Source organism: Perognathus longimembris, chromosome 3 (genome assembly GCF_023159225.1).
Source record: "Perognathus longimembris pacificus isolate PPM17 chromosome 3, ASM2315922v1, whole genome shotgun sequence".
In the NCBI taxonomy this organism is placed as follows: Eukaryota; Metazoa; Chordata; class Mammalia; order Rodentia; family Heteromyidae; genus Perognathus; species Perognathus longimembris.
Genome location: NC_063163.1, coordinates 64,979,006 through 65,005,669, shown reverse-complemented (window position 1 = coordinate 65,005,669; position 26,664 = coordinate 64,979,006). Strand labels below are relative to the sequence as shown.

Here is a 26,664-nt window from a genome sequence, read left to right as displayed (position 1 = left end):
ATATTCCCAGCCACCGCTCACTTTCTTACAAACACTTCCCCCCCTCACTCCCCTTGGGAACTAGCCCTGCCTCTTATCTGCGACTAGATAAGTCCCGCCTCCTTCCACTAAGCTCTTCCCTGTCTCCGCCCTTCATATTCCGCCCCGCCTTCTTTGTGATCAGCCCCACCCTTCTTCTGGCTTCGCTAATGACTCTTCTTCCTCTTGTCCAATCAGCTCTGGCCTTTACCTGGCCCCCCCTCCCTCCTGTTCCGCCCACCCCAGCCAGGTGTCTTTCTTCTCTCCAGCTCCGCCCACCTCAAAAGCGCAGCCAATAATCCCGGCACTGACGCCACCTCTCCAATCAGCTACGTACTATTCCCTCTCGACCAATCGGAGCGCTCCGCTGCTGCGCCCCGCCCTCTCCCTGCTGAGTTCCCCCCGGCCCGGGCCGCCGACCGCCAGAGGGCAATGCGGCGGGGGAGACGGGGCAGGCCCCACCTCCTTTGTCCGCCCTGCCCTCCCATTGGCCCTGGCGGGGGGGCGGGGGCGGAGCCCGGGCCGGGGGCGGAGCAGGGCAGCCCGCGCCCGGGCATGGCTGAGCAGAAGCCGAGGGGTAGGTGTACAGGGAAGCGGGCAAGTTCGAGCTCCCAACGCCGGGGCCGCCGGGGCCATGGACGGCCTGCGACAGAGGTTCGAGCGCTTTCTGGAACACAGGAATCTTGCCACCGAAGCGCTCGGATGGCTCGAAGCCTGGACCGGTGTCGAGAAACGTTATCTGGCCGTGGGTGAGCCCCATTTCAGCGACCGGCACACCGAGACCCTGGGCATCGAGGTCTCCGGCCTCGGCATCTCCCCGAGTGTCTCTGGCCTCGGGGATCCGGTCCGGGCGGAGCGCGCGCTCCACTGCCCAGCGGAGATAGACAGATCCTGGGGCGGGAAGCTGGGGCTGGGATCGATCTTGAGCCTGTCCGTGGCTCCTGGCTCGGCCGCAGCATGCGACCTTGGGAAGGACCACCCCTGGGTCACCTTCCTGCAGCCTCAGTTTCCCCGCCGTCCCTGGTCCGCTCCTCGGGGCCCTGCGTGTCCGCCAGGCTCAGGTCCAGTTCTTCTAGTTGCTTAGCCCGCCTTGGGGTGTCAGAAGGCGTTCCAGCCTCCAGTGCCCCACGTTGCCACGACCCCTTCCTGAGTGGACCCCAGCCTCGCATCGCGTGGAGGAGACATGTCCAGTTTTGTCTGGGGAGAGGTCCAGGCCTGGAGGGGGTGCCCCCCCACCTGTTGCTCTGGGAGGCTGTCAGAGTTCTCACGTCCTACCTTTTCTCCTTTGGCATGCATAGTTGTTGCACTGGGTTGTTTAACACCTGTAATTGGGACCCTGAAGAAAGGAGAATTCACAACACAGCCCATTGTAACAAGGATAGTCTGGTCTGGCAAGCATAGTGTGTGTTTCTTCAATGCCCAGACACTTTGAACCCTGGGGAACTCTAGGTAGAAGACAGTGTCACCTTTCTTTTTTTTTTTAAAGCACTCTTTTGGGGATAGATTGGAGGAGTCCAGCCTTCTTCCATTTCTCACAGCTGAAGGATTCCTGTGTGGAAGCTTCAGTTAGGCTGTCCCTAGGAGGAGTGAAGTCAGTGCCGAGACCCTCAAGGCCTCCTGTTACAGCCCTTCACTGCAGCCCAGCCTGGCAGCTTGCCCTCCCTGTGTCTGCCTTACTTGCAGATTCCTGCCCTTTGCTCTGGCTTTCCACATCACTGGCACCACTGGGTGGGGGAATTTAGGTCATAGAGCTTTAGGAGGGAGGGGGCAGGGAGGGGCCTGGGGGCTATCTCTGGGAAGAAAACTGAGGCACAAGGAGGCCGGAGAGATGACCTTCCCAGTCCCCTGTGTTGATCCCCAGGGCTGTGCCCCTCCCCTCCCCACGTTCAAGATTAGCCTCTCATTGCTGAGGTGGCAACAAAAGAGATTTAAGGAAGGGATGCCTGGGGAGAGCCCCCCTTCCCTTACCAGCACCACCAGGGAGGGGATGATTCCCCCCAGCCCTCTAACAGCATACAGAGACTTATGCACTTCACCTAATGCTAACTGCCAACCTATGCCCAAGGTAACTGCCTAGAATCACAGGCCTCCTGGGGTCCCCCCTGCCCTGAGGTTCTGGAGGGCAGAGACTGAAAAACCAGTGGAAGGAAGGGCAGGTGACCTGGAACTCTGTCCCTCTGCTGATAACAGCTTTGGGAGAAGCAAAGGTTTACTTAGCCAAGTCCCCACCCCTAGCCTGTGTGCCTTATTGTTAGATAAGACACTGAAGGCACCGACCCAGGCATACAATAAGCACTGACTAGATGCAGTTTTTATTTTATCCATTTCGGACTCAAGTTCCTGATGGTAACTGAGCCCCTGTCCCATCCTCTCCCCCATTTTTTTTTACCCTCTGATTCTCCATGACTGGAAGTATCTGGAGGGGTGTGTGCCAGAAAATGCCCCCAAAAAATGTGCAGAAAGGAAGAATTTGCTAACAGCCCAGCAATCCCGGGAAGTTGAGGATATTACAACCCCCACTTACACTCGAGGATATGTGCAGACACGTCCTTAATGTGAAGCTGTGAAAGGCACAGAAGGGCCTTCCTAGCTCTGGGGCATCCAGAGCTAGATGTGGGCTTTCCTGCCTCCCTTTAAGATAGGCTCCCTAAAGGGGTTGATATATATTCTCCCCAGAGGTATCTGGGGGTCTGTGGTGCTGCTAGTAGGGAATAAGTGGAGGCCACATTGCAGTAGCCAGGATCCCAGATCACAGTACAGCCCCAAATGTTAGCAGGGTCAAGGTAGAGACCCTGTGCTGACACAGTAGCTGGACTTTTTCCTAGTGCTTCCCCTAGGGCCTGGAATGAGATGGTTATATTTGCAGGCAGTCCTTTAGTCATTCAACAAATGTATTGGACAGCTCTTCTTGCACCCACTCCACAATTTAGTCCTTGAGGAACTGACAACCCTGGGAGGGAGACAGACATGTTTCCATTACAGACACAAGACATTAGGCTCCAGGCAGTCGTAGGGAATCCACAGGTGCTTCAGAGGCAACTCTGTAGTCCTGAGGTGTCACTAAGCCAAGGTGGGGTGGTGATCCAGGATGTCGACAGAATGCTGCCCAGGTCCCCTCCCCACTCCCTGTCTCCATCTCCCCCCACAGGAGCCGTCACTCTGCTAAGCTTATACCTTCTGTTCGGCTACGGGGCCTCTCTTCTGTGCAATCTAATCGGATTTGTATACCCCGCATATGCTTCGTGAGTACCACATGGGAGGGGGGTGCTGGGGTAGGGGGTCCCTGGATAGCCCCTTGGACCTGCCATTACCTCCTCCCTACAGAATCAAGGCTATCGAAAGCCCAAGCAAAGAAGACGACACTGTGTGGCTCACATACTGGGTGGTGTACGCCCTATTCGGTCTGGCCGAGTTCTTCAGCGATCTACTCCTGTTCTGGTTCCCTTTCTACTACGCGGGCAAGGTGGGCAGGTGCAGCCTTGGCTGGGGCGGGGGGGGGGGTCACTAAGACTTGGGGTCACACACTGTGGGCATAGGGGAGGCAAGGATGATCAGAAATCTGGGGCTGGCAAGGGGCTGGGATGGGACAACACAGCTAGCCCCAGGACTGCCTGAGGATGGAGGTGCAGCTCTGCCCAAAGCCCCACACCTGGACATTGGGTGTGACTGTGCCCCACGCCCCACGCCCCACCCCCACAGTGCGCCTTCCTGTTGTTCTGCATGAGTCCGGGGCAGTGGAACGGAGCCCTAATGCTGTATCGCCGCGTCGTTCGACCACTCTTCCTAAAGCATCACGCAGCCGTGGACAGCGCCCTGAGCTGCCTCAGCAGCAAAGCTCTGGACGCAGCAGCCGGAGTAACCAGGGACGGTGGGTATGGGGGGGACGCAGGGTTGCCTTTGACTCATTTTTGTTTGTCTGTTTGTTTGATGCCAGTCCTGGAGCTTGAACTCAGAGCCTGAGTTCTGTCCCTTAGTTTTTCCACTCAAGGCTAACGTGCTCTACCACTTGAGCCACTGCTCCGTTGATGGCTTTTCAATGGCTTGTTGAAGATAAGAGTCTCCTGGACTGGGCTGGCTTTGAACCTCAATCCTGAGATCTCAGCCTCCTGAGTAGCTAGGATGACAGGCGTGAGCCCCCTAAGCGCCTGGCTGTCTTTTGGGTCATGGCTTCCTTATGGGTCTGTCCTGTCCCTCCTAGCCTGCCCCCAGCCCCTGCTCACATCTGCCTGTTTCCCCCTTGTGACTTGATCCCCACTCCCTCTCTAGCGTCTTGACTGACCCCCTTTCCGAGCTTCGCTGTCTCTCTCTCACTGTCCACCTCTCTCTCCTACGCTGTCGGAAACCAGTGCTTCAGGCTCTGGCTCGCGGCCGAGCCCTCGTCACCCCAGCACCGGTGGCACCGGTGGCACCGGTGGAACTGGTGGCGGAGGTGGAGGTGGCGGAGGTAGCGGAGGTAGCGGAGGTGGCAGCGGCGGCAGCGGCAGTGGCGGTGGCGGAAACCCCCACCACTCCGGAAGCCCCCACCACTCTGGAAGCCAGCCGTATGTAACAGGGTGGGGGTTCCGGGCTCAGTGTCTGTGTGTGTGAGAGAGAGAATGGGTGTGTACAGGGGTGGGTGTGATATGTGTGAATGCACATGGCATGTGTACGTGTGTGTGCATGCCTGTGCAGGTCATCTGTTGAGGATGGCCCCTGCGCCCCTCGAGGTGACCCCCACACTGCCCATCAGAAGCCTAGCCCTGCCCTCCAGCAGCGCAGCAGAGCACTGGGGGCTGGTGATGGGGGTGCCCAGCCTGCTTCCTCACCCTGGCCCCTCTCCCCTAGGCCTTGCAGCCAAACCAAGCTTGAGTCCCCTACGGAAGGACAAGGACAAATGAAGCAGTCCCCTAGTCCCATGGTCATAGAGAAGGTGCGCACAGACGATTCCCAGCCCACAGACGCCTCCGCAGACACCCCGGCCGAGAACCAACCTAGATCCTCCAGTCCAGGCAAGTCCTCTGGGAGTCCCTTACGAACCACCTCTGGCAACTCCCAGCCTCACTCCCCAGCCATCCCCAGCCCCACGTCCCGGGCATCTGGCTCTGCCAGTGGCTCCCAGCTGCCCAACAAGACTCGAGGTCAGTCTTCACGGAGATTCAGCAACACCAACCGATCCCAGCAACGTACTCGGCTCTCCAATGCCTCCCCGAGGTCCTCCCAGCAGGGCCCCCAGCGGAACAGCATCCCCACGCAGACAATGCCCATGGTCCAGTCGCCCAGTGGCACCACGGTCTCCATGCAGCCAACGTGCAAGGCTCCCAATGATCCAGGGGACTCGGTCCCTAAGCACTGCAGGCCTCGCCATAAGCATCGGGATAAACTGCCCAGTGGCAATGGCTGCCTAGCATTACCCCAGCTGCCTGCCCCTTGTCACTCTGAGTCCTCTCGGGAGTACTTGTCCGAGTCCACAACTGAGATCACCTGCAACTGGCCTCACTACAGACATGGGCTGCACTGCGCCTGTCACTGCTGGTTCCTGAAACACCTGGCGTAATTAGGTGCCACCAGAAACATCTGCCTTGCTGTGTCACGCACCCGAAATACCTGGCCCACTGGGGCTCCCACTTGAAACACCAGGCCCACTGGGGCTCCCACCTGAAACACCTGGCCTGCTGAGAATCCCACCTGACACACCAGGCCCACTGGGGCTCCCACCTGAAACACCAGGCCCACTGGGGCTCCCACCTGAAACACTCGGCCCACTGGGAATCCCGACTGAAACACCTGGCCTGTTGAGAATCCCACCTGAAACACCAGGCCCACTGGGGCTCCCACCTGAAATACCAGGCCCGCTGGGGCTCCCACCTGAAACATCTGGCCCACTGGGACTCCCACCTGAAACACCTGGCCTGCTGAGAATCCCACCTGAAACACCTGGCCTGCTGGGGCTCCCATCTGAAACATCTGGCCCACTGAGAATCCCAACTGAAACACCTGGCCTGCTGGGACTTCCACCTGAAACACCTGGCCCGCTGGGACTCCCACCTGAAACACCTGGCCTGCTGGGAATCCCACCTGAAACACCTGGCCTGCTGAGAATCCCGACTGAAACACCTGGCCCGCTGGAACTTCCACCTGAAACACCTGGCCCACTAGGACTCCCAATGGAAACACCTGGCCCACTTCGAATCCCACTTGAAACATCTGGCCTGCTGGGGCTCTCACTTGAAACATCTGGCCCACTGGGACTCCTATCTGAAACATCTGGCCCGCTTAGAATCCCACTTGAAACATCTGGCCTATTGGGGCTCCCACTTGAAACATCTGGCCCACTGGGACTCCCATCTAAAACATCTGGCCTGCTGGGGCTCCCCCCTGAAACATCTGGCCCTCTGGGAACCCCACCTGAAACATCTGGCCCTGGGAATCCCGACTGAAACATCTGGCCCTCTAGGAACCCCACCTGAAACACCTGGCCCACTGAAATTCCTACCTGAAACACCTGGCTCATTGGTGCTCCCATCTGAAACATCTGGCCTGATGGGGCTCAGAATAAAGTCACCCGCCCAGACTCTTGTGTCATCTGGGCTGGGGTTGGGTAGGGGCTGTTAGGCATGAGCTCTGAACATGTGGTCTTACAGAGGAGGAAACTGAAGCCCAGTGAGGCAAGTTTACTAACTCCAGGTCTTACCAAGGGCCAAGACAAATCCAAGCCCAGGAAATCCCTGTCCTTAACTTGTTTTCTCCCTTACCTCCTGGACTTGTGTCAGGTACAGTCCTTTGAACCTCCTTCCTCAAAACACCTTAGAAAACAGGCACCTGTGGCTTACACTTGTAATCTTAGCCACTCATAGGTTGAGACCCGAAGATTGCAGTTCGAAGCCAGCCTGAGCAGGAAAGTCTGTGAGACTCTTATCTCGTTAGCCAAAAAACCCCAAAGTGGCACTGTGGCTTAAGTGGTAGAGCAAGAGCAGTGAACAAAGAAGCCAAGCAAGAACAGAAGACCCTGAGTTTAAAATACAGTACCGGGAATATGGCCTAGTGGCAAGAGTGCTTGCCTCATATACATGAAGACCTGGGTTCGATTCCCCAGCACCACATATATAGAAAACGGCCAGAAGTGGCGCTATGGTTCAAGTGGTAGAGTGCTAGCCTTGAGCAAAAAGAAGCCAGGGACAGTGCTCAGGCTGAGCTAAGCCCCAGGACTGGCAAAAAAAAAAAAAACAACAACACACACACACCAAAAAAACACAGTACTGGCACGTACACACACATACACACACACACATACACCCCTCACACCCCTCACTTGGAACCCCCCCTGCAACTGTGCAGAAAGAACTCAAGTACTATGTGGGAAGGACCCGTAGAGGTGGGGAGGGGGAGGGGCTGGGGGAAGTGGGGACTCCTGCAGCAGCACTGGAAGGCCCCAGGCCTCCATCCCACACACCTGAGGCTTCTACCTGGGCAGGAAGATGGCTAGGCTGAAAGGCAGATCTTGGGAGGAGCAATTCATCCTGCCCACCACACTCTGCTGGCAGCCCAAGGTCCAGCAAGGAGGCAGAGCAGCATTCGTGGGATCTGCCAGGGTGTATGTGGACCCAGGCAGTATCTTCTCTCTCTCTCTCTCTTTTTTTTTTAGCCACCATGGCTCTGACAACCAGCAAAGGTAAAAAGGAGGGCAGGTGCTGGTGGCGCACGTCTGTCATCCTACCTACTCAGGAGGCTGAGATCTGAGCAGCTCAGTTCAAAGCCAGCCCAGGCAAGAAAGTCCATGAGACTCCAATTATCTCCATTTAAAAACACACAAGAAAGCCAGAAGTGGAGGTGTGGCACAAGCGGTAAAACACTAGCCTTGAGCAAATAAGCTCAGGAATGGCGCCCAGGCCCTGAGTTCAAGCCCCAGTACCAGAACAAAAAAAATTTGGTGATAGGAAATGGATAATAGGGGAGAGATGCAGCTGAGAGAAGAGCATGTAGTGAGTTGGCCTGGGTCGTACATAAGAGAGGGGCCCTCACCATGTGGCACTGAATGACACTTGCCAGCTTCCCTTGGAAACAAGAACATTCCAGGAAGCCAGACCCTCTCACACATGAAGTCCTGGGGCCAGGACTGAGGCTGGTGTGTAGGAGGAGCAGTGAGGGGTGGCTTGGGTAGAGAGGACCCTGGTGTGAAGAGAGCAGGGGAGCCCTGGGGAGGGAGGACTTTGGCCTTTACTAGGAAGGGTAGATTTATCAAGTAGGAGTCATTAATCCTCCCTGATGTGGCTCCTGTCCAAGATGGAGGCTAGAATCTCTGAGCCCAGCTCATTTAGAGAATGGGATCTGACCACCCCAGGAATGAGGTATGGGGCAACAGGTGTACTCTTTGCAAGGGCACAAGCTACCACTACCACTGGTGGCTCAGGCCTGTCATCTTGGCTAAGACCTGAAAATCACAAGTATGAAATCAGCCTGGACAGGAAAGTCCACAAGACTTATTTCCAGTAAGCCAGCAAAAAGCCAGAAGTCGAGGAATGGCTCAAGTGGTAGAACACCAGCCTCAATTGGAAAAGGCAAAGCTCTGAGTTCAAGCCCCAGTCCTGGTACACACGCACACACACACACACACACACACACACACACACACACACACACCCTGTCTCACCGGATGGAAATCTTGACCTTTAACTTCTCATGGTTTGTTTCAAATTTAAGCAAACAGGCATCGGGGGCACTGGTGGCTCATGCCTGTAATCCTAGCTCCTCAGGAGGCTGAGATCTGAGGCTTGAGGTTCAAAGCCAGCCTAGGCAGGAAGTCTGTAGAACTCTCCAATTGGCCACCCAAACCTGAAGTGGAGGTGCGGCTCAAATGGCAATGTGTGAGCCTTGAGCAAAAAAGCTCAGGGATAGTACCAAGGCCTCAAGACCAGTGAGGAAAATAAACAACAGGGAACAACAATAGGGAACAGGACCCAGCTGCTCCAGACTCAATCAGGGCTGCTCACAACATGCTCATATGACCACCCCTCCCAGGGACCCCTGACACATACCTCATTTCTAGTTTTCTCTCTCTTTTTTTTTTTTTTTGCCAGGCCTGGGGCTTGAAATAAGGGCTTGAACCTCAGTACTTGTCTCTGTCTCTCTCTCTCTCTTCTCACCATCTTTCTGTGCTTTCTGAATGATACAGAAGCCTGAACTCAGTATCTTGTGTTCTCCCTTAAATTTTTCTGCTCAAAGCTGGTGCTCTACTTCTTGAGCCACAGCTCCACTTTCAGCTTTTTGCCGGCTAATTGGAGACAAAAGTCACATGGACTTTCTTGCTCCAAGTGGCTTTGAACCTTGATCCTCAGATCTAGCCTCCTGACTAAGATTACAGACATGAGCTACCAGCACCCTGCTCTTTTCTTCTTTTTTTTTTTGGTCCTGGGGTTTGAACTCTGGACCTGGGCTGTCCCTGAGTTCTTCAGCTCAAGGCTAGTAGTGCTCTACCATTTGAGCCCCAGTGACACTTCCAGTTTTCTGGTGGTTAATTGGAGATAAGAGTCTCATGGACTTTCCTGCCAGGGCTGGCTTTGAACCAACATCTTCAGATCTCAGCGTCCTGAGTAGCTAGGATGTCAGGCATGGGCCACCAGAGCCCTGCTTCCCACTGTAGCTGGGATGGCAGGGGCATGCCAACATACCCAGCTATTGTGATGAGCTCTTTCAAATTTTGAGGTTATTTTTTTTTCTTTTTGTCTGTGCTGGTTTCAAGCCATGATCTTTCCCAGAGTAGTATCTAGAATGACAGACATGAGCCAGCATGCCTGGCATGGGTGTCTCTTATGACACATTTGTCATTAGACTTAGGACCATGCTAATCCAGGATTGCCTCATCTTAGTAGTTTTAATTACATCTTTTACCAAGTGAGGTGATCGTCACAGGCTGCATTCAAGCCTCCACAGCCACAGCTCCATGGCATCTCCAAATGCCTGCGGGCTGTAACAGACAGACCACACTGTGCCTGTGAGGGCACACAGCCTTCCTGCCCTCTCACAACCTGGTACCCTCGTACCTGGTGACTGAGATGGGTATGCAGGAGCCAGCCCCAGGCAGGCTGCAGGAGACAAGATGTCTAGAGAGAGTTAATAATAGCTGGGCAACCAATGTGGCACATGCCTGTCATCCTAGCACTTCAGAGGCTAAAGCCAACCTCGGCTGCAAAGCAAGATTTGATCTCAAACCCAGGTGGTGACTTATGCCTGTAATCCTCAGGAGGCTGACATCTGAAGATTGCAGTTCAAAGCCAGCCTGGGCTGGAAAGTCTGAAAGATCTTATTTCTGGTTAACCAGCAAAAAGCTGGAAGTAGAGGTCTGGATCAAGTGGTAGGATGCCACTGGTAGAATGTCCCTGAGTAAAAAAAGCTCAAGGATAGCTCCCAGGCTGAGTTCAAGCTCCAGGCTCCAGGAATGGCATACAAATATCTATCTATCTATCTATCTATCTATCTATCTATCTATCTATCTATCTGTCTATCTATGTACATCACATGTACAAACTCCATGTGCTTACCATTGACACCACCAGCTTGAATTTTTCAATGTTACTAATAAAAAATTTCTTTCCTCAGGGGGTAGTGGTGATTTGCCATGAGCCATACTCTGTCCTTTATGCTTAGCTATATTTTACTTCCACATGTTCACCTAGAGTGGCCTGGACCATGGCAGCTGTATCTATGTCTCCTGTGTAGCTGGGATGACAGGCATCTACAGCTATGCCCAGCTGCTTATTCATTGGATTGAGGCTTCTTGAGTTTTTGCCAGAGTCACTGTTCCCTAGCTGGAATGACCGGTATGAACTACAAGCTCCTTCTCTAGGAAATATCCTGGGCTAATGGAGTGATTGCTGTTCTTCCTTCTGTTTTACACAAATAAAAGTCACAAACTCACCATATTCATTATTTGACTTTATTTGCTTGGTGTTGATCGTGGGACTTGAACTCAGGATCTGGGTGCTGTCTCTAAGCTTTATTGCCCAAGGCTAGCGATCTATCACTTTGAGTCACAGCACCACTTCCAATGTTCTGGTGGTTAACTGGAGATCAGTTGCACAGACTTTCCTGCTTGGGCTGCCTTTGAACTGGGATCCTCAGATCTCAGCCTCTTAAGTAGCTAGGATTACAGGTGTGAGCCACTGACATCTGGCTGGACTTTATTTTTATTTTTTTTGGTGCCAGAACTGAGGCTTGAACTCAGGATCTGGTGCTGTCCCTTAGCATTTTCACTCAAGGGCACTTTGAGCCACAGCCCCGCTTCCAGCTTTTGGTGGTTAACTGGAGATAGTCTCATGGACTTTTTGTTCAGACTGGCTCTGAACCTCGAGGCTCAGATCTCAGCCTCCCATGTAGCTAGGATTACAGTCATGAGGCACCAGCACATGGCATTGTTATCTTCAATTTTATTGCTTATAATGTAACCAATGACACAGATCACTCTGTTCTTGCTGGATAAGAATGATGTCATGCTGGTTTCAGTATCTTCAGTATTAGGTATTTTCCCTCTCTTTTTTTGTTGCCAGTCCTGGGGCTTGGACTCAGGGCCTGAGCACTGTCCCTGGCTTCTTTTTGCTCAAGGCTAGCACTCTGCCACTTGAGCCACAGCACCACTTCTGGCCGTTTTCTGTATATGTGGTGCTGAGGAATTGAACCCAGGGCTTCTTGTATAGGAGGTAAGCACTCTTGCCACTGGGTCATATCCCCAGCCCCTCCCCCTCTTTATTAGATTGTTCTAAAGCCAGAAAACCATGACTTTTATTACCAGTGTGGTCGCAAGGATCATTCTGCTGCTGGGTCTAGTTCTGATTTCTCTTTTTGTGTCAGTCCTGGGGCTTGAACTCAGTACCTGGACACTGTTCCTGAGCTTTTTGTTATTGTTGCTCAAGGCTAGCACTCTATCATTTGAGCTACAGCTCCTCCTCTGGTTCTTTTGGTGGTTTCTGGAGATGAGTCTCACAGACCTTGCCTGGGTTAGCTTTGAACTGTGAGATCCTCAGATCTCAGCTTCCAGAGGAGTAGTTAGGATTACAGGCGAGTCACTGGTGCCTACCCGGCTTGAATCTGAGTTCTGAAATGACAATAGTTACAGAGGCAAGCCAAGACAGCCTCCCACTAGACCCAGCCCGTCCTCACTTCTCTGTCTTGTTCTGCATCACAGACACAGCCCAGGGGCTGATGGTGTGGACCCTGCTGCTGCAGGCCTTGTCTTCCCGGGCTCAATGGCTGAGGAATCTCCATTCCCTGATTTATCCCAACCCGCAGAAGCAGAGAGGGCAGCTGTGGGGACCCAAGAGGATGGAAACTGAGGTGTGAAAGGGAAAGAAATGGTCCTGGAAAGCAACCACAGGTCCCTAGGGGCTGGACAGCTGGGTTACCTGAAGCCCGTTGTCCCTCGTTCTGCCACCAGGGGGCGCAAAGGCACCACCCGTCCGGAATTGGCCTAGCCCCAGGGACAAGATTGGGAAGCTGGGGGGGGGGGGGGGGGGGGGGAGGGGGCGGGCCTGAGTACATGGCCTAGTGGCAACAGAGCTTGCCTCATATACATGAAGCCCTGGGTTCGAATCCTCAGCACCACATATATAGAAAAGGCTGGAAGTGGCACTATGGCTCAAGTGGTAGAGTGAGCAAAAAGGAAGCCAGGGATAGTGCTCAGGCCCTGAGTCCAAGCCCCAGGACTGGCCCCAAAAAAAAGGAATAGGTGTGGAAGCCACGACTTCTAAGCTAAAATTATTATGATGCTATGTGGAAACAAAGATTGGGAAGCAGGGGCTGTGGCAACTCCAGCTTGCAGCCACACACCAAGTGCCTGCTTACTGAGGACCTGGGTTATTGCACGGACTACTGGGTCCTTGGCATACTGCAGGTGCTCAATAAATACTCACTTCAGGAATGCCGGAATGGAGGGATGAAGGAGAGGACCATCTCCCCAGTCAGAGCCAGAAGGGGCTTAAAGGAGACATACAGGCCTGAGGTCCCTTGCAAGGGAAGGGGCTGGGTCCTGTGGCACACCACCCTGGCCAATTCCCTTTATGTTAGCTGCTCCGGTCCTCTCACCCTGCTGTTTACCTACCAGCTGTCCCTAGAGGGGGCAACTGCAGTCAGTGGTCAGCAAGAAAGAAAAAAAGAAGTGATGGCCAGGAGGAGCAACTGGGACCAAGGAGAAAAAAGCTGGGCCAGGCACCCGTGGCTCATGGCTGTAATCAGAAGGCTGAGATTTGAGGATTGAGGTTCAAAGCCAGCTCAGGCAAGAAAATTCTGTGAGACTTCTTAACTTTAGTTAGCCAGCAAAAAAGCCTGAAGTGGAGCGGTGGTTCAAGTGGCAGAGCACCAGTCTTGAGCAAACAACAACAACAACAAAGGAGACAGGTTAGGTATGCAGGGAGGCAATGGCAGGTGACACTGAGTGACTATGACCCCAGGATGACAAGTTTCTGAATATATGCAATTGCAATATTTTGGAAAACTTAATTAAAAAGAAAGCTCAGTCTGTTGACTGAAGGAAACTCAGCTAGAGGTCAAGATTATGTGAGCCTCCTAGTAGCCAGGACCAAAGATGGAAATTAGTAGACTATAGTGTCTTTGTAAGCATGTCTTCCAAAAGGTACGCCTGTTTGTGACACAGTCTGTGAATGCGACACAGTCTGTGAATGCATGAGGGATGTGTGTGTGTGTGACAGAAATATGAGCACACAAAGTGAGTCAGAGTGAGGATCTTCATGGAGCCCAGGAAAAGATGGAGAAATAAAAACATTAGAATGTCTCGGTAGATATGTCTTTCTCTTGGACATGCTTACGCATGACTAAGCAAGTGAGTTTGAGGCAAGGAGAATTAAAACACGCATTTCTGACTGCAAAATAATAGCTACGAGGAGGCTGGGAATGTGGCTCAGTGGTAGAGTGTTTGCCTGGCATGCATGAAACCTTGGGTTCAATTCCTCAGTACCACATACACAGAACGTGGTGCTGTGGCTCAAGTGGCCTTGAGCAAAAAGAAGCTCAGTGCTCGGACCCTGAGTTCAAGCCACAGGACTGGCCAAAAAAGAAAAGGTTTGAGATTCCTGGCAGCCAAAATGGAAGGGAAATGAGTTCGCATCTCACTCTTAGTATATATTGTCACCAGGGCCTATCTGTCTGTGACAACGGATCCAACTGTATGCAAAGGTGTCTGTGGGGCAGGGAAATGACATGGCTCTGCAGATGGGAGCTATTTGAATTTCCTGGGTGAGGGTGAGCCACAGAGAAAGGAAATGCTTCATTGAGTTTGAGGTCAGTCAGTCTTGCTGTGTATGGTGAAGGCATCTTCTAGAGGTTCAGAGAGGACAGCGCCTGGAGGCCAGTCGTGCCCGGCTGTCCTCAGCCGGGCTCCAGGGCCGAGCATAGCCAGCATGGGGCAGCAGCAGTCGGTCTTGTGTGCCATCAGGGCTGACAAGGCGCCTGACAGCCAGCAGGTACTCTCGATGGGGAGCCAGAGGTGGGCAGGGGCAGTAGCCTGGTGCCCATACATATTCTCGAGTCCGTAGTGGTGATCGGTTCTTATAAATCAGCAGGATTCGAACCTCATACTGGGTTTCCTGGGCCTGGTGGTGGCGGCTCAGCACTCGGGCTTGGAACACTGTGGGCAGGGCCAGGACTAGGGTCAGGAGAAGCCAGGCATCCGGGTCAAGTCAGGGATCAATGCTAGGTTAGAAGTCCCACCAGTGAGTCAAATAGGAGCCTGGCACTTGCAATCCCAGCTACTCAGGAGGCTGAGATCTGAGGTTCACAGTTCCGAGCCAGCCTGGGCAGGAAAGTCCTTGAGACTAGGATAACCAGCAAAAAGGTGGAAGCCGAGCTGTGGCTCAAGCGGTAGAGCGCTAGCCTTGCGTACAAAAGCTCAGGGGCAACACCCAGGCCCTGAGTTCAAGTCCCAGGGCTGGCACGACAAAATAAAAAGGTGTCAAATGAGGTCAGAGGTCATCAGATCAGGGACCAAAGATGTAGTTAATCGAGGCTGGGGGGGGGGGGGGGGACCGGGGTCTCACCGAAGTCGCTGCCGCAGTAGTGAAGCAGCCGGTGGGCGCGACCGCGGGTGTCGGGGCACGGTGGACAGGGGTCTGCGGGGGGAAAGTGCTGTGAGGGGTAGAGGTCACTCCCCTTGCCTTCCCCTCTCCGGCCCTTCGAACCTCACCTGGGACCAAGGTCGGGGCCCTCGTGGGGACGGCGGCCCGGGCGGCTGGGGGAGGATCCGGAGGCCGGGGCTCCACCTCCCGGGGCTGAGGCTGCCGCAGGGCCCAGCCCAGAGTCTGCGCCCGCGCCTGGAAGGGGCCATAGCGCTCCCGAGGGAGCCAGAACTCAAACTGCACCCCGGGGTTGGGCTCCTGCAGGAGGACCTGGAGGGGGAGGACCAGGCGGGGTGGGGGTGACAAGGAGCTGGGCTGCAGGGACACCCTGCGCCTCCTCCACGGGACCCTCTCGCCCCCGCGTCCCCCCTCGGATCCCCTCCCCGCAGGCCAGCCCGCCTCATCCGTCCCAGCCTCCTTCCTCTCACTGACTAACCCAAGTCTCACCCTCCGGAGACTCAGTCCCCGGATGCTGACCTATGACCCCCGACCTCCCGGCCCGGAGGCCCCGCCCGCACCTGCAGGAGCAAGTCTTGGGAGGTGGGCCCGGCGGCGTGCAGCGTCTCCTCGGGCCCGGGGGCCCGGATGTAGACCACGTGGGTGCCCGCGGCCTCGTAGGTGCCGGGCGGGCTGGCCGCCCAGTTCCCGTTGAGCACGTACCGCCCGTCGCCCGTCACCAGCGCTGCAAGGGAAGTGTTCTGGGAACCCGCACACCCCGTTCCCACTACCCCGGGCCTCAGTTTCCCCACCACTCCCCAAGCTGCAACCAGGGACCAGCGCCTCCCACTTTCGACTGCACGGTACCCAGGTGGTTGCGGCTGCGCTGGGCTACGTGGATGTGTCTGGCGCCCTCGGGGATCAGGGTCACGTTCCAGTAGCCGGCGTAGGCACCTGGGCGGGACGACAGGAGGACATTGGGGTGCCCGCGAGGGGTGGTGCTTGAGTGGAGATTTGAGTATTAAATGAGATACTTTGAGAAGGCAACTGGCCACGGCCCGCGCGAGTCACTGGAGTCACGCTTGGCGCTAAACGGCGGGGAAAGGGTGGAAATGCGATCTCTTCCGGGGAGGGTGGGACTATCTAGTAATAGCCAATCAGGATGATGGTTGAGAGGGGCTGGGCCTCAGGCTGCCCAATCATCCTGGGCCTTTGCTTCCGGGGCCTTGACTGGTTAAAGGGTCCGCGCCCGAGGTAAAGCCTGGGACTGGACGTGGACGGGACGGGACGGGGCGGGGCGGTCACCGGCGTCACGGAACACGCGCTGCACGAAGAGGCAAGAATCATTGGCACCACCACAGCGGCCGCATCGGTCCTCGAGGGCGCCCGAGCCCAACACCCCGTCACAGCCGGCGCTCTAAAGAGTCGGGGACACGCGCGGGGTTCATGGGCTCGGACGGGGCTGGCGGGGAGGGGAAGGAGGTAGGCGGGGACTGGGGGTTGAAAGGACCGGGCCCAGCCAGGCGCGGGTGGCTCTCGCCTGTAACCCCAGCTACTCAGTAGTCTGAGATCTGAGGATCGTGGTTCCAAGCCAGCCTGGGCAGAAAAGTCCCCCTGTGACTCTTATCTCCATTGAGCCACTCCAAACCCGGCAATGGCTGTTGCTGTGGCTCAAGTGGTAGAGCCCCTAGCCTTGGGCAAAAGAAGCTCAGGGACAGTGCCCAGGTCCCGGGTTCAAACCTCCCAACCAAGAAAAGAAAAAGGGATCAGGCCTGGATGGGCGGGGCGGGGCCAGGTAGAGAGGGGCTGGGGCGTGGGGGCGGGGCCTGACGAATCCTTACGAGACAGCGGCCAGCCACGCAGAGACCCTGGGCTCCTGGGGTGCAGGGAGTCCCATCCAGGACGCGGCCAAAGCTGTGGTAGAAGGTATGCCCCTCGGCCAGACAATTGAGCTCGCACTGATTGGGCGCTGGAGGGTGAGAGGAGTGGGGTGAGCTGGGGTTGCAGTCCCCCAACCTCCTTGAGCAAATGAGACCAAGAGGTTCTGCCAAAGCTATACCTCGAGGCTGAAGCAGAGCCAGGTCCGGAACTCAGCCAACTCTGCCTCCTGTCATGGCAGTCTCTCCCAAGCAAGTCCTCCGGATTAGACTCATGTCTAGTCTTGACATTGGAGGTTGGTACGTGCTATCCATTTTAATTAACCTCCTTACCATTGTTCTTTCCTTCCTTCAGTGTTCCACACTGACTCCAAACACCTACTGTTATGCTAGACACTGTTGCCAGGTCTGGGACAACACCAGGCAGAACTCAGTACTCGGCCCAGTACCATGCTCTTGCTTCTCCTACTCAGGCCCTGCCTCTTTATCTCCCTAGGTCCTGCCCCTCCTGAAACCCCCACCTCCTGCCTTCTTTTTCCAGGACTTGCCCCGCATCTCAGGCCCTTTTATTTCAGTCATCCATCCCATTCCATTCAGACCCAGTAAAAAGCCTGCCTGGAACTGAGTAACATGTAGCCTGTGCTCAGTTTCCCTCATGTTTGGCAGAAGCGCAGAAGAGCCAAATGGGCTGTGGGATCGCCCCCTCAGGCGCACAGCCCCGATTCCAGTCAAACTTGGGCTCTCCACCCCGCTGGGCTTGGATGTCTGACTGTCTGATCAGATCAGGAGCTGGTCGAGGCGGGCCTCTGTTGGGGGGTGGGATGCCCACAGGGTTCCTTCCATTCTCAGGGCAAAAGCAAGAAAGAGACAGGGAACCTGCTCAAGAGGCTGACAGGTGCAACTCTTCCCCATTCCAGGCTTTTCTTATCTGTGTGTCTCCAGTATAGTGTTTGAAGCTGCCAGTCTCCCTTCAATCTGGAGGCGTGCTGCCCCGGGCACCCAGTTATATAACTCCCTATTTTCAGCTCAGTGCGACATTTCCTGTTACCACTGAGATAAGTTTGAGAACTGTTGGCCTCTGGATACAGCACTGGGCAAATCCTCAGCCTGGTGTTTGGCCTGGTGCAGAATGGACCCTGCTTCGTTCTGTCACCGCTTCTTGCTCTACTTCACCAGCTCCTACACAGCCTTCAAAGCCCCAGTGCTAGCATCCCCATCTCTGTGCAGGTCTCCGATTCCCTCTTTCTCCTCCTGGACCAGCTCTGACCAAAGGTTAGGTTACTCACCCCCGTGGAAGGGCACCCACTGGTAGGTCTTCTGCGTGCCCAGGACAGGGCGGCCATTGTAGAGTGCACACTGTATGTCTCGGAAGGGCACGGCCCCGAGGGGACATTCCTGGGGATAGAGGCAGGTGGGTCAGTGGCCAGGAGCCCAGAGAATCTGAACTTGGCAACGCATATTTGAAACGCATGTGGGTAAGTGAGAGGGATTCTGGGTAGACTGGGAGGTGAACCCAGCTTACCGGCAGCTGGCAGAGGCGGTACTCATGGCTGTCCCCCCAGCACGGGTCTTCCTCGGGGAATCTGAGGGGAGCAGGGTGGCCTGTGCATGGCTAGAACCCCCCGGGACTTTCAGCCCAGTCCACCCTCCGCCCCCACCAGCCCCACCCGCATTCCAGCTGGGTCCCAGGGATTAAAGGGCACGGCGTGTGTGGGCAGGCAGGGGGTGAGGCCAGCCCCGCGAGGGGCGTGGTCTGGGTCAGTGGGGACGGAGCCTGGAGCCCCGGGGCCCCAGGGCAAGCCCTCCCACCTTACCGGATGCAGCGCCGGCTTCGCACTGAGACGCCCCGCCCGCAGGAGCTGGAACAGCGGCTCCAGGATCCCCACGGTGTCCACTCCCCTGGACCCTACTTGGGGAGACAGAGGCGGGTCAGGCAGCCTGGAGACAAGATAAAGTCCTCACACACTGCTGGCCACGTCCTTTCTGTCCCTGGGCTTCTGCTTCCCACTTACCTGAGCACTGCCCCCCAAACTACAGCTGAAGAGGGTCCACAGCAAAAGCAGGAGGTTCTGGAAGAGACGAGGTCTGGGGGGATCGAGGGGGCTCTATGCAACTGGTGGCAGCAGGAGGAGGGAGTTGAACCTCATCTCTGCCCGGCCTGGCTACACAGTAGCCAGACATTAAACAGTAGCTAAACCTCTCTGAGCTCCTTTGCCATCTCTGAAAAGATCGGACGCGATTGTAGCCCCCACCCCTCCCTGCAGGAAAGTTTTGTATTTTGGTTTTGTTGTTGGTCGTGGGGCTCGAACTCTGGGCCTGGGTGCTGTCCCTGAGCTCTTTCACTCAAGGCAAGTGCCCTACCACTTGAACCACTTCCAGTTTTCTGGACTTTCTTGCCCAGGCTGGCTTCGAACCATGATCCTCAGATCTCAGCTTCCTGAGTAGCTAGAATGACAGGCGTGCGCCACCACCGCCTGACTGCAGGAAAGTTTCGAGGGGTTGATTGACTCCAACAGAGTATGAATTTTACTGTTTGCTGTCACGGTTGGCACACCAAAGGCACTTAACCAGTGTTTGATGGTTGAAGGAATCATTGCACAGATGGGCCCCCTCGTCATTCTCCCTGTCATCAACGTTTCTACCTTCCTGTGTGGCCAGGGACCAGCCATTCCGCTGCTCCGGACCTCAGTTTCCCCATTTGCGCACTGCAGACCGGCTGGACTCACTCCAGGACTCTAGGAGACCCTGCAGAGGGCGTGGCCAGTGGGGTTGAGTCCGATGCTAAGTCCCCTCCTCCCCTCCTCTGACTGAGGCAGTCCCAGGATCAGGGAGACAGGGAGGGGTGACCTGGCCCCCGTCCAGTCGTGGCCTCATGGTCTCACTGCAGAGGGTGTGGGAGGGAGTGCCCAGTGGCCTGCCTGGGGAGGAAAAGGGGGAGATGAGCCTAACTAGGGAAAAGGAGGCAGCTGGGGCCTCAGTTTCCCCAGTTGTCCCAGCTGCAGAGAGGGATGAAGTCACTCTGATACCCACAGACACCCACGCCCTCCTCGTGATCAAGGCCTGAACAAGACGAAGGAGGAAGGAAGGTCTGTGGCCGTCCCTTCTGGGGCGAGGGCCAGGCGCCTGCCCAAGCAGCCTCAAGGACAGTGGGTACGGGCTCAAAGGCAGCCCACGCCATACCGAGCCCCAGGTGTGGGAACGCTGGGCTCCCCTGGACCCGCGGCCTGCCTCTGCTTCGCCGGTACCCAGCTGCTCTGGCTCTGACACCCTGCCCTTTGGGGCACTTTTAGTGCCTGGGGTACCCAAGGCTGGTGGAAGGAGCAGTGTGGGCGCTGCCCTCTGACCCACAGCTGGGTGACCTGCCTGGTCCCCACCCCGCTGTGAGTCCCAGCAGCGCCGGCCTAGGAAGCAGGAAGCCACGGGGACTGACAGCTAAGCTGGGGAAGGGGGCTTAGCGGCCATGGACGCCGGGGCCTGGGCCACCGGGGGTGGGGTGGGGGTGGCGTCGCAAAGACTACCCGCCCACTGCTCTAACTCCCAAAGAAGTCCCCCCTCCCCCCCCCCCCCCGGCTGGCTTGACTGGCATCGCCATCTCAGAGCAAGCCAGATCTTTGGGCCTCAGTTTCCCCTGGGAGGAGTGTGATCACCGAGCTCACTCTCTGGGAAATTACTGCCTTCATCGATCCTCCGCCCGCCGGACACCCGGGAGAGCAAAGACTGTGAGGTCACCTGGCAGGGATGGTGGTAGGATAGGTAGAAGGACTTACCGGTTGCGTAGAGCCCAGGCAGCGGTTCCGGGCTCCCCGGGAGGCCCTAGGACGAGCGGAAACGGCGGGGCCCGAGGTGTGGGTGTGGGAGCTCGGGCCGCCCCTCCCGGCCGGAGCCTCCGGGACGCGCCCAGGCCGGGGTCCCGAGGGTTGGCGGCCCGTGCGCCCCCGCGCGGCCGGATCCCGGGCAGGGTGCTGATTGCCCGACGGGAGCTCGGCGGCGTCTGCGACCTTGGGAAGCAGGGCGGGGGGGGGGGGGGAGGTGGCACGCGGGGCCCGGCCCCCCTCCACCCGACCCGGGGCTGCTATTCCGGGCGCCGCGCTCAGGGCCCGGGAATGCGCGCGTGGAGGTCGCCGTGCGCGGAGGTCGCCGTGCGCGGGGACCCGGGCGTCCGGGCGCCGCCGCCTAACCGCGGGCCCCGGGCCTGCGACCCCTGCCGCGGGGCGGGGAGTCTTCCCTGAGCCAGGGTGGGGACATCGGCGCGCCCGATCCCTTCCTGCCTATCTCGGGGTTCCCCCGCCCTGGGCCTGTGCACCCCACCTCGTCCCCCATGCGGGGCCCCCAGCGCACGGGGAAGAAGCTCGCCGCGGGGCCGGGCGCGGGGGGTGGTGGTGGTGGTGGAGAGACCCTCCCAGCGGCGCATTCCCGGGCGCTGCTGTCACCGGGGCGCGCCGCACCCCGCCTCCCCCCACACCCCACCCCTGCCCGCCCCCCAGCTGCCAGCGCCGCTCCCCAGCCAGACCCGGGCCAGGAGGGGCCTTCCCCGACTTCTGGACGAGATGAGCCCTGGCCTCACCCTCTCCAGCCTCAGTTTCCCCGTCCCATCAGAGGGACTCCCCGTGGGCCTGTCGGCTGGACCATAACTTTCTGCTCGGACCAGCAACCACTTGGATGCCCCAATCGCTCCCAGCACCCCACCTTGCCGGTCCCGGCATCCCACGGCCCCCACCAGCCCCACGAGCTTCTCTCGCCATCGCCCTACGGGGCCCCCTGGCGGCCGAGCTGAGGGTTACCCAGGGTGGATATCTGTGCTCTGTCCCCTAGGCTTGGCCCAGGCTCAGCTTCCGTGTCCCCTCTTCCAGGAAATCCACCTTTCCTGTGTGTATGAGCCGCCCTGGGACTTGAACTCAGGACCCGGGTGCCGTACCTGAGCCTTTTCACTCAAGGGTGGCTCTCTACCACTGGAGCCACTTCACTGGAGTTAAAAGTCACATGGACTTTTCTGCCTTGGGTTGGCTTTGAACCTCTATCCTAAGATCTCAGCCTCCTAAGTATCTAGGATTACAGGTGTGAGCCCCAGGAAATCCACCTTGAGGCCCCCCAGTGTCTGTCCAGCTGTCCAAGGCCAGGAGCAGCTCAGAGAAGAGCTACCCACTAGCCTTGAGCGGGAAGAAGCCAGGGATGGTGCTCAGGCCCTGAGCCCAAGGCCCAGAACTGGCCAAAAAAAAAGCTACCCAGTGCCACTTACTGAACACCATAGTTCCCTGTGCCAGCACAGCCGTGTGCAGCCAGGAGTGTGGAATCCCAGCTTCCCATCTGGAAGCTTGAAGAAATGTCCAGGCCCATTGGAGGGGGAGGGTGGAGCTCAGGAGCCCCCTCTCAGAGAGGGGAGGGCAGCCTTGGCCAGAGTGAGCATGTGCTGCAGCCAGAGGCCTGGGTTCTGTGAGGTGGGCTGAGGAGGCAGAGGACGGGAGTGCCAATGGGGGTTGCTCTAACTCTGGCTGCTGAGGGGGCGGGAGGCGATGAGGACTGGGACTAAACTGGGTACAGTGGGTAGTTCCTGCCCTATTTGGAAGCAGAATCGTGTGTGTGTGTGTGTGTGTGTGTGTGTGTGTGTGTGTGAACTGGGGCTTGAATTCAGAGCCTTGTGCTCTCGCTTGGCTTTTTCACTCAAGGCTGGTGTTCTACCACTTAAACCACCCCTCCACTTCTGGCTTTATGCTGGCTGATTGGAGATAAGAGTCTCATGGACTTTCCTGGCTTGACTGGCTTTGAACTGGGATCCTCAGATCTTAGCCTCCCATGTAGCTAGGATGGCAGACACAAGCCACCACTGCACAGCATTGGAGGCAAAATCTACAGCAGTTGAAGGGCCACTCCAATTGAGGAGGGGAGTGGGGTGGGGTGGGTGGGGCCTGTCTGCCTGCGGTAGGGTGTGTGGGTATCATAGCATGTGGAGATCTGGGTCCTGGATGAAATCAGAGCCTGAGTATCAGAGGCCCCAGGACAGGAAAAGAGCAGGCCAGACAGGGCAGGGGTGGCAGATGCCACTGTCACACAGAGAGAGGACAGAGAGTGGTCAGGGACCAGCTTCGTGGGCATAGTGGTGATTCTGAGGAGCTGGGCCGGGGTGGGGGGGGGGCGTTCAGCTTGACTGGCAGGAATAGAGAGGATAAGAGGAGGGCACCTGGGAGCAGGCAGTGTGGAGACTCTCTGCTGAGCACTTGTGGGAAGTGCATAGAGCAGGCACTGAGTCCTGGACTGGATAAGAATAATTGTGGGAAGCCAGGTACCAGTAGCTCATACCTGCCCTCCTAGCAACTCGGGAGCTAAGATCTGAAGATTGTGGTTCAAATCTGAAGATTGTGGTTTCCTGCCAGCCTGGGCAGGAAATGTCCATGAGACCCTTATCTCCAACCAATCACTAAAAAGCCAGAAGTGGAGCTGTGGCTCAAGTGGTAGAGTCCCAGCCTTGAGCAAAAATGCTCTGGGACAGCACTATAGCCCTGAGCTCAAGACTAGGACCAGTGGGGAGATAAAAAAAAAAGGGGGGGGTTGTGGGGTTCTGCCTCTTCTTACTCCTGATGGCGCAATGGAAGGATGCAGAGAGCATGTTCCCCAGGTGGCTCTGAGGTGCCGTCCGGCACAGGTTAGGGAGAGGCAGGATGCTCTGCTGCTGGAGCTGCAGCTCTCAGTGACCAGGGAGGGGGCTTCCAGCTTCCCTTCCCTTCCTGGGTCTTTTTTTTTTCAGTCCTGGAGCTTGAAACTCTGGGCCTTAGTGCTGTCCCTGCCTTTTTTGCTCAAGGCAAGCACTCTCTACTTAGAGCCACAGATCCATGTCCAGTTTTCTGGTGGTTAATTGGAGATAAGAGTCTCACAGACTTTCCTGTCCAGGCTGACTTGGAACTGCAGTCCTCAGATCTCTGTCTCCTGAGCCATGGGCACCCAGTCCCCACTGGTTCTTTGTGTGGGCTGAGGAGTGGGTAAACTGGGTTCATTACTCTGAGCTCTAGCCAGGAGCACCTCCTTAAGGAAGAGTGAACAAAAATAGGGGTGCCTGGGTGTTGAGGCTCAGCCTTACTAGCCTGCCTCTGGGCTCAGGGCCCTGGAGCTTAAGAACATGGCTCTTGGGGGCTGGGAACATAGCCTAGTGGCAAGAGTGCTTGCCTCCTATACATGAAGCCCTGGGTTCAATTCCTCAGCACCACATATATAGAAAATGGCCAGAAGTGGTGCTGTGGCTCAAGTGGCAGAGTGCTTGCCTTGAGCAAAAAGAAGCCAGGGACAGTGCTCAGGCCCTGAGTCAAAGGTCCAGGACTGGCCAAAAAAAAAAAAAAAAAAAAAAGAACATGGCTTTTTTCATTAAAAGCATGGCTTTATGCACTTAAAAGTGCATAAATTCTTGAACTCAGGGCCTGGGCACTGTCCCTGAGCTTTTGCTTCAGGCTAGCACTCCACTTGAGCCATAGCACTTCCAGGTTTTTCTGTTTCTGTGGTACCGAGGAATGGAACCCAGGGTTTCATGCATGGTAGGCAAGCACTCTACCACTAAGCCACATTCCCAGGCCCACTTTAAAATTTATTAAGAGGCTTCAGAGGCCGAGCGCAGGTGGCTCATAGCTATAATCCCAGATATATAGGAGGGTGGGATCTGAATATCTTGGTTCAAAGCCAGCCTGGGCAGGAAAATACATGAGACTCTTATTTTCAATTAACCACAAAAAAGCCAGAAGTGCAGGTATGCCAAGTTGTAGAGTGCCAGCCTTGAGTGAAAAAGCCAGAACAGATGGTGAGGTTCTGAGTTCAAGCCCCAGTACCAGCACAAACAAACAATGAATGTCCTCTTGTCTGTCCCAGGATGGCTCATGACATTGGACTTGCTCTCATAATTAGAAAACACTCGCTCGATGGAAACAGACTTCCTGTGGAAATGAACCACTGGTGCTGATGCTCACGCAGCACCTTCCACAGGACCGGAGGGGATCGATGTCCCAGGCTTGGAGGTCGGTGCTGCAGTAGAAAATGGAGGGAGAGGAGGTGGGACGGGGTGTGCTCCCTGCGGCAGCGGCAGCACCTGTGGGGTGGGTGAGGCAGTGGATACCCAAGATGCCTACCCGACCCACAGGAACTGGGAAGCTACTACTTAGCAAGTCTGGGGACATAGCAGGGTGCCAGGACCAAGGCTGGACCCAGTATCTGTGGGAATTTTTCTTTTCTGGGCAGAAAACCAGCAGAGAGAAAGATTAAACCAGCAGACTGTGATGGAATAGAATGTAAGTGACATGAACCAAGGGTAGTGAATTGTGGGGTAACCCCCTAGGCAAAGTGGCCTCAACTATGACAAGGCACAAGGTGAAGATTCAGGGGTGAGCCAAGTACCACTGGCTCACAGCCTGTAATCCTAGCTACTCAGGGGGCTGAGATCTGAGGATTGAGGTTCAAAGCCAGCCCTGGTAGGAAAGTTAAAAAGTCGGAAGTGGAGGTGTGGCTCAAGTAATAGAGCACTAGCCTCCAGCAAACAAAGCCCAGGCTATGAATTCAAGCCTCTGCCCCCCCCAAAAAAAGAAGGTTCAGAGGTAAGGAGTAAAGGTAAAGTAGAAGAGCACGTGCAAAGGCCCTGAGGTGAGGTCAGTGTGCTGGAGATTCAAAGACCAACAAAGAATCTGGTGGCAAATTGGCAATAAACACCGTCAGTGCTAAAGCACTTGTGTAGACAACATTGCTGGGAAGTAAAGAGGGGTTCCCAGGAGAAGGAAGAGGCAGCCTCTAAGGATGACCAGAAAAATTCAGCCTAGAAAGATAGTGCATGGGGGAGAGCCAGGCACTAGTAACTTCCTCCTGAAATCCTAGCTACTCAGCAGGCTGAGATCTGAAGGATTAAAGCCAGCCTGGGGGTGGGGGTGGGGGTAAAGCCAGACTATTTCTAAAATAATAACTACCACCAAGCAGGGCTGGAGGTGTGGCAAGTGGCATTGAAAAATGGAAAGGCTTGGTCCTCGAGGTGGTGGTTTCGGGAGGGACCTGAGCTCTGATTCCAGGCCTCCCCTCTGGCCTCCATGCTGGACCCTGTGGCCTCAGTGCCCACCCAGGCCTGCGTGGCTTTGGGCTGCTGCTTCCTCAGCTCCTGGGCTGCAGGTCCCTGGAGCCCTTCATAGCCCACTGAGGTCTCACGAGCCCAGGCATGTGGGAGCCCAGAGCTGGCCTGGGTCAGGTGACTGACAGTCAGTCCCACTTGGATATGTTCAAGGAGGAAGGGCAGGAGGCCCAGATCACTGCTGAGGTGTGCAGGGGCCCAGGCATCCTCTGGGGAATTGCTGTCGCCGGCTTGGTCAGCAACCGCCCCTTTCCACCTGCAGCAGGTATTTTGAGCAAAGCTTCCTGAGAAATCTGCTGAGTCCGGAAAGTTATCTCAGGTCAGCAAAAGAATGGAAACTGGGAGGGAACTGGGGCCCACGACCTGGAGGTGGCAGGGAGGGCGGAGGGCGGGCTGGGCAGCCAGATCCCAGTGGGAGGGGGTGGAGAATCCAGCCTAACACCCAGGCACATGGTACCCCTCAGCCTGCTGCCCCTTTTACAATATAGCCAGACACCCCAGTGCATAGCATAGCTGTGCCTCTGTTTCCTGTTTCCCCTCAGCAGGTTGAGAGGGTAGGGGTGGGGGTGTCTGTGTGCCAGTCCTGAGGCTTGAACTCAGGGCCTGGGTGCTGTCCCTAGGCTTCTTTTTTTTTTTGCTCCAGGCTGGTGCTCTA

General features: G+C 56.3%; 2 protein-coding genes across 6 annotated transcripts; one reads left to right on the top strand and one right to left on the bottom strand.

Annotated features, from left to right (window-relative positions):
- The first annotated feature begins 571 nt into the window (after positions 1–571).
- Reep6 (receptor accessory protein 6) lies at positions 572–5,037 on the top strand. Of its 2 annotated transcripts, XM_048341749.1 has the most exons (6): positions 572–767; positions 3,167–3,260; positions 3,343–3,481; positions 3,718–3,886; positions 4,365–4,559; positions 4,852–5,037. In XM_048341749.1, exons 1-6 carry the CDS (start codon positions 653–655, stop codon positions 4,893–4,895), a joined length of 756 nt encoding a protein of 251 aa, XP_048197706.1. In that variant the 5' UTR covers positions 572–652; the 3' UTR covers positions 4,896–5,037. The 2 variants fall into 2 exon arrangements, with proteins under 2 accessions (XP_048197706.1, XP_048197707.1); XM_048341750.1 differs by lacking the exon at positions 4,365–4,559 and having other exon boundaries at positions 574–767.
- An 8,950-nt stretch (positions 5,038–13,987) lies between these two features.
- Adamtsl5 (ADAMTS like 5) lies at positions 13,988–20,905 on the bottom strand. 4 transcript variants are annotated; one of them, XM_048341746.1, is made up of 14 exons: positions 20,695–20,901; positions 19,775–19,845; positions 19,570–19,672; positions 18,940–19,012; positions 18,742–18,833; positions 18,450–18,510; positions 18,214–18,322; positions 16,892–17,019; positions 16,356–16,467; positions 15,918–16,004; positions 15,632–15,795; positions 15,182–15,383; positions 15,036–15,107; positions 13,991–14,626 (listed from the first exon to the last, which is right to left on the bottom strand). In XM_048341746.1, the coding sequence occupies exons 3-14, from the start codon at positions 19,623–19,625 to the stop codon at positions 14,325–14,327; spliced, it is 1,458 nt and encodes a 485-aa protein (XP_048197703.1). In that variant the 5' UTR covers positions 19,626–19,672; positions 19,775–19,845; positions 20,695–20,901; the 3' UTR covers positions 13,991–14,324. The 4 variants fall into 4 exon arrangements, with proteins under 4 accessions (XP_048197702.1, XP_048197705.1, XP_048197703.1 ...); XM_048341747.1 differs by having other exon boundaries at positions 19,775–19,841; XM_048341745.1 differs by lacking the exon at positions 16,356–16,467 and having other exon boundaries at positions 13,988–14,626; positions 15,632–16,004; positions 18,940–19,040; positions 20,695–20,905.
- Positions 20,906–26,664: the final 5,759 nt, after the last annotated feature.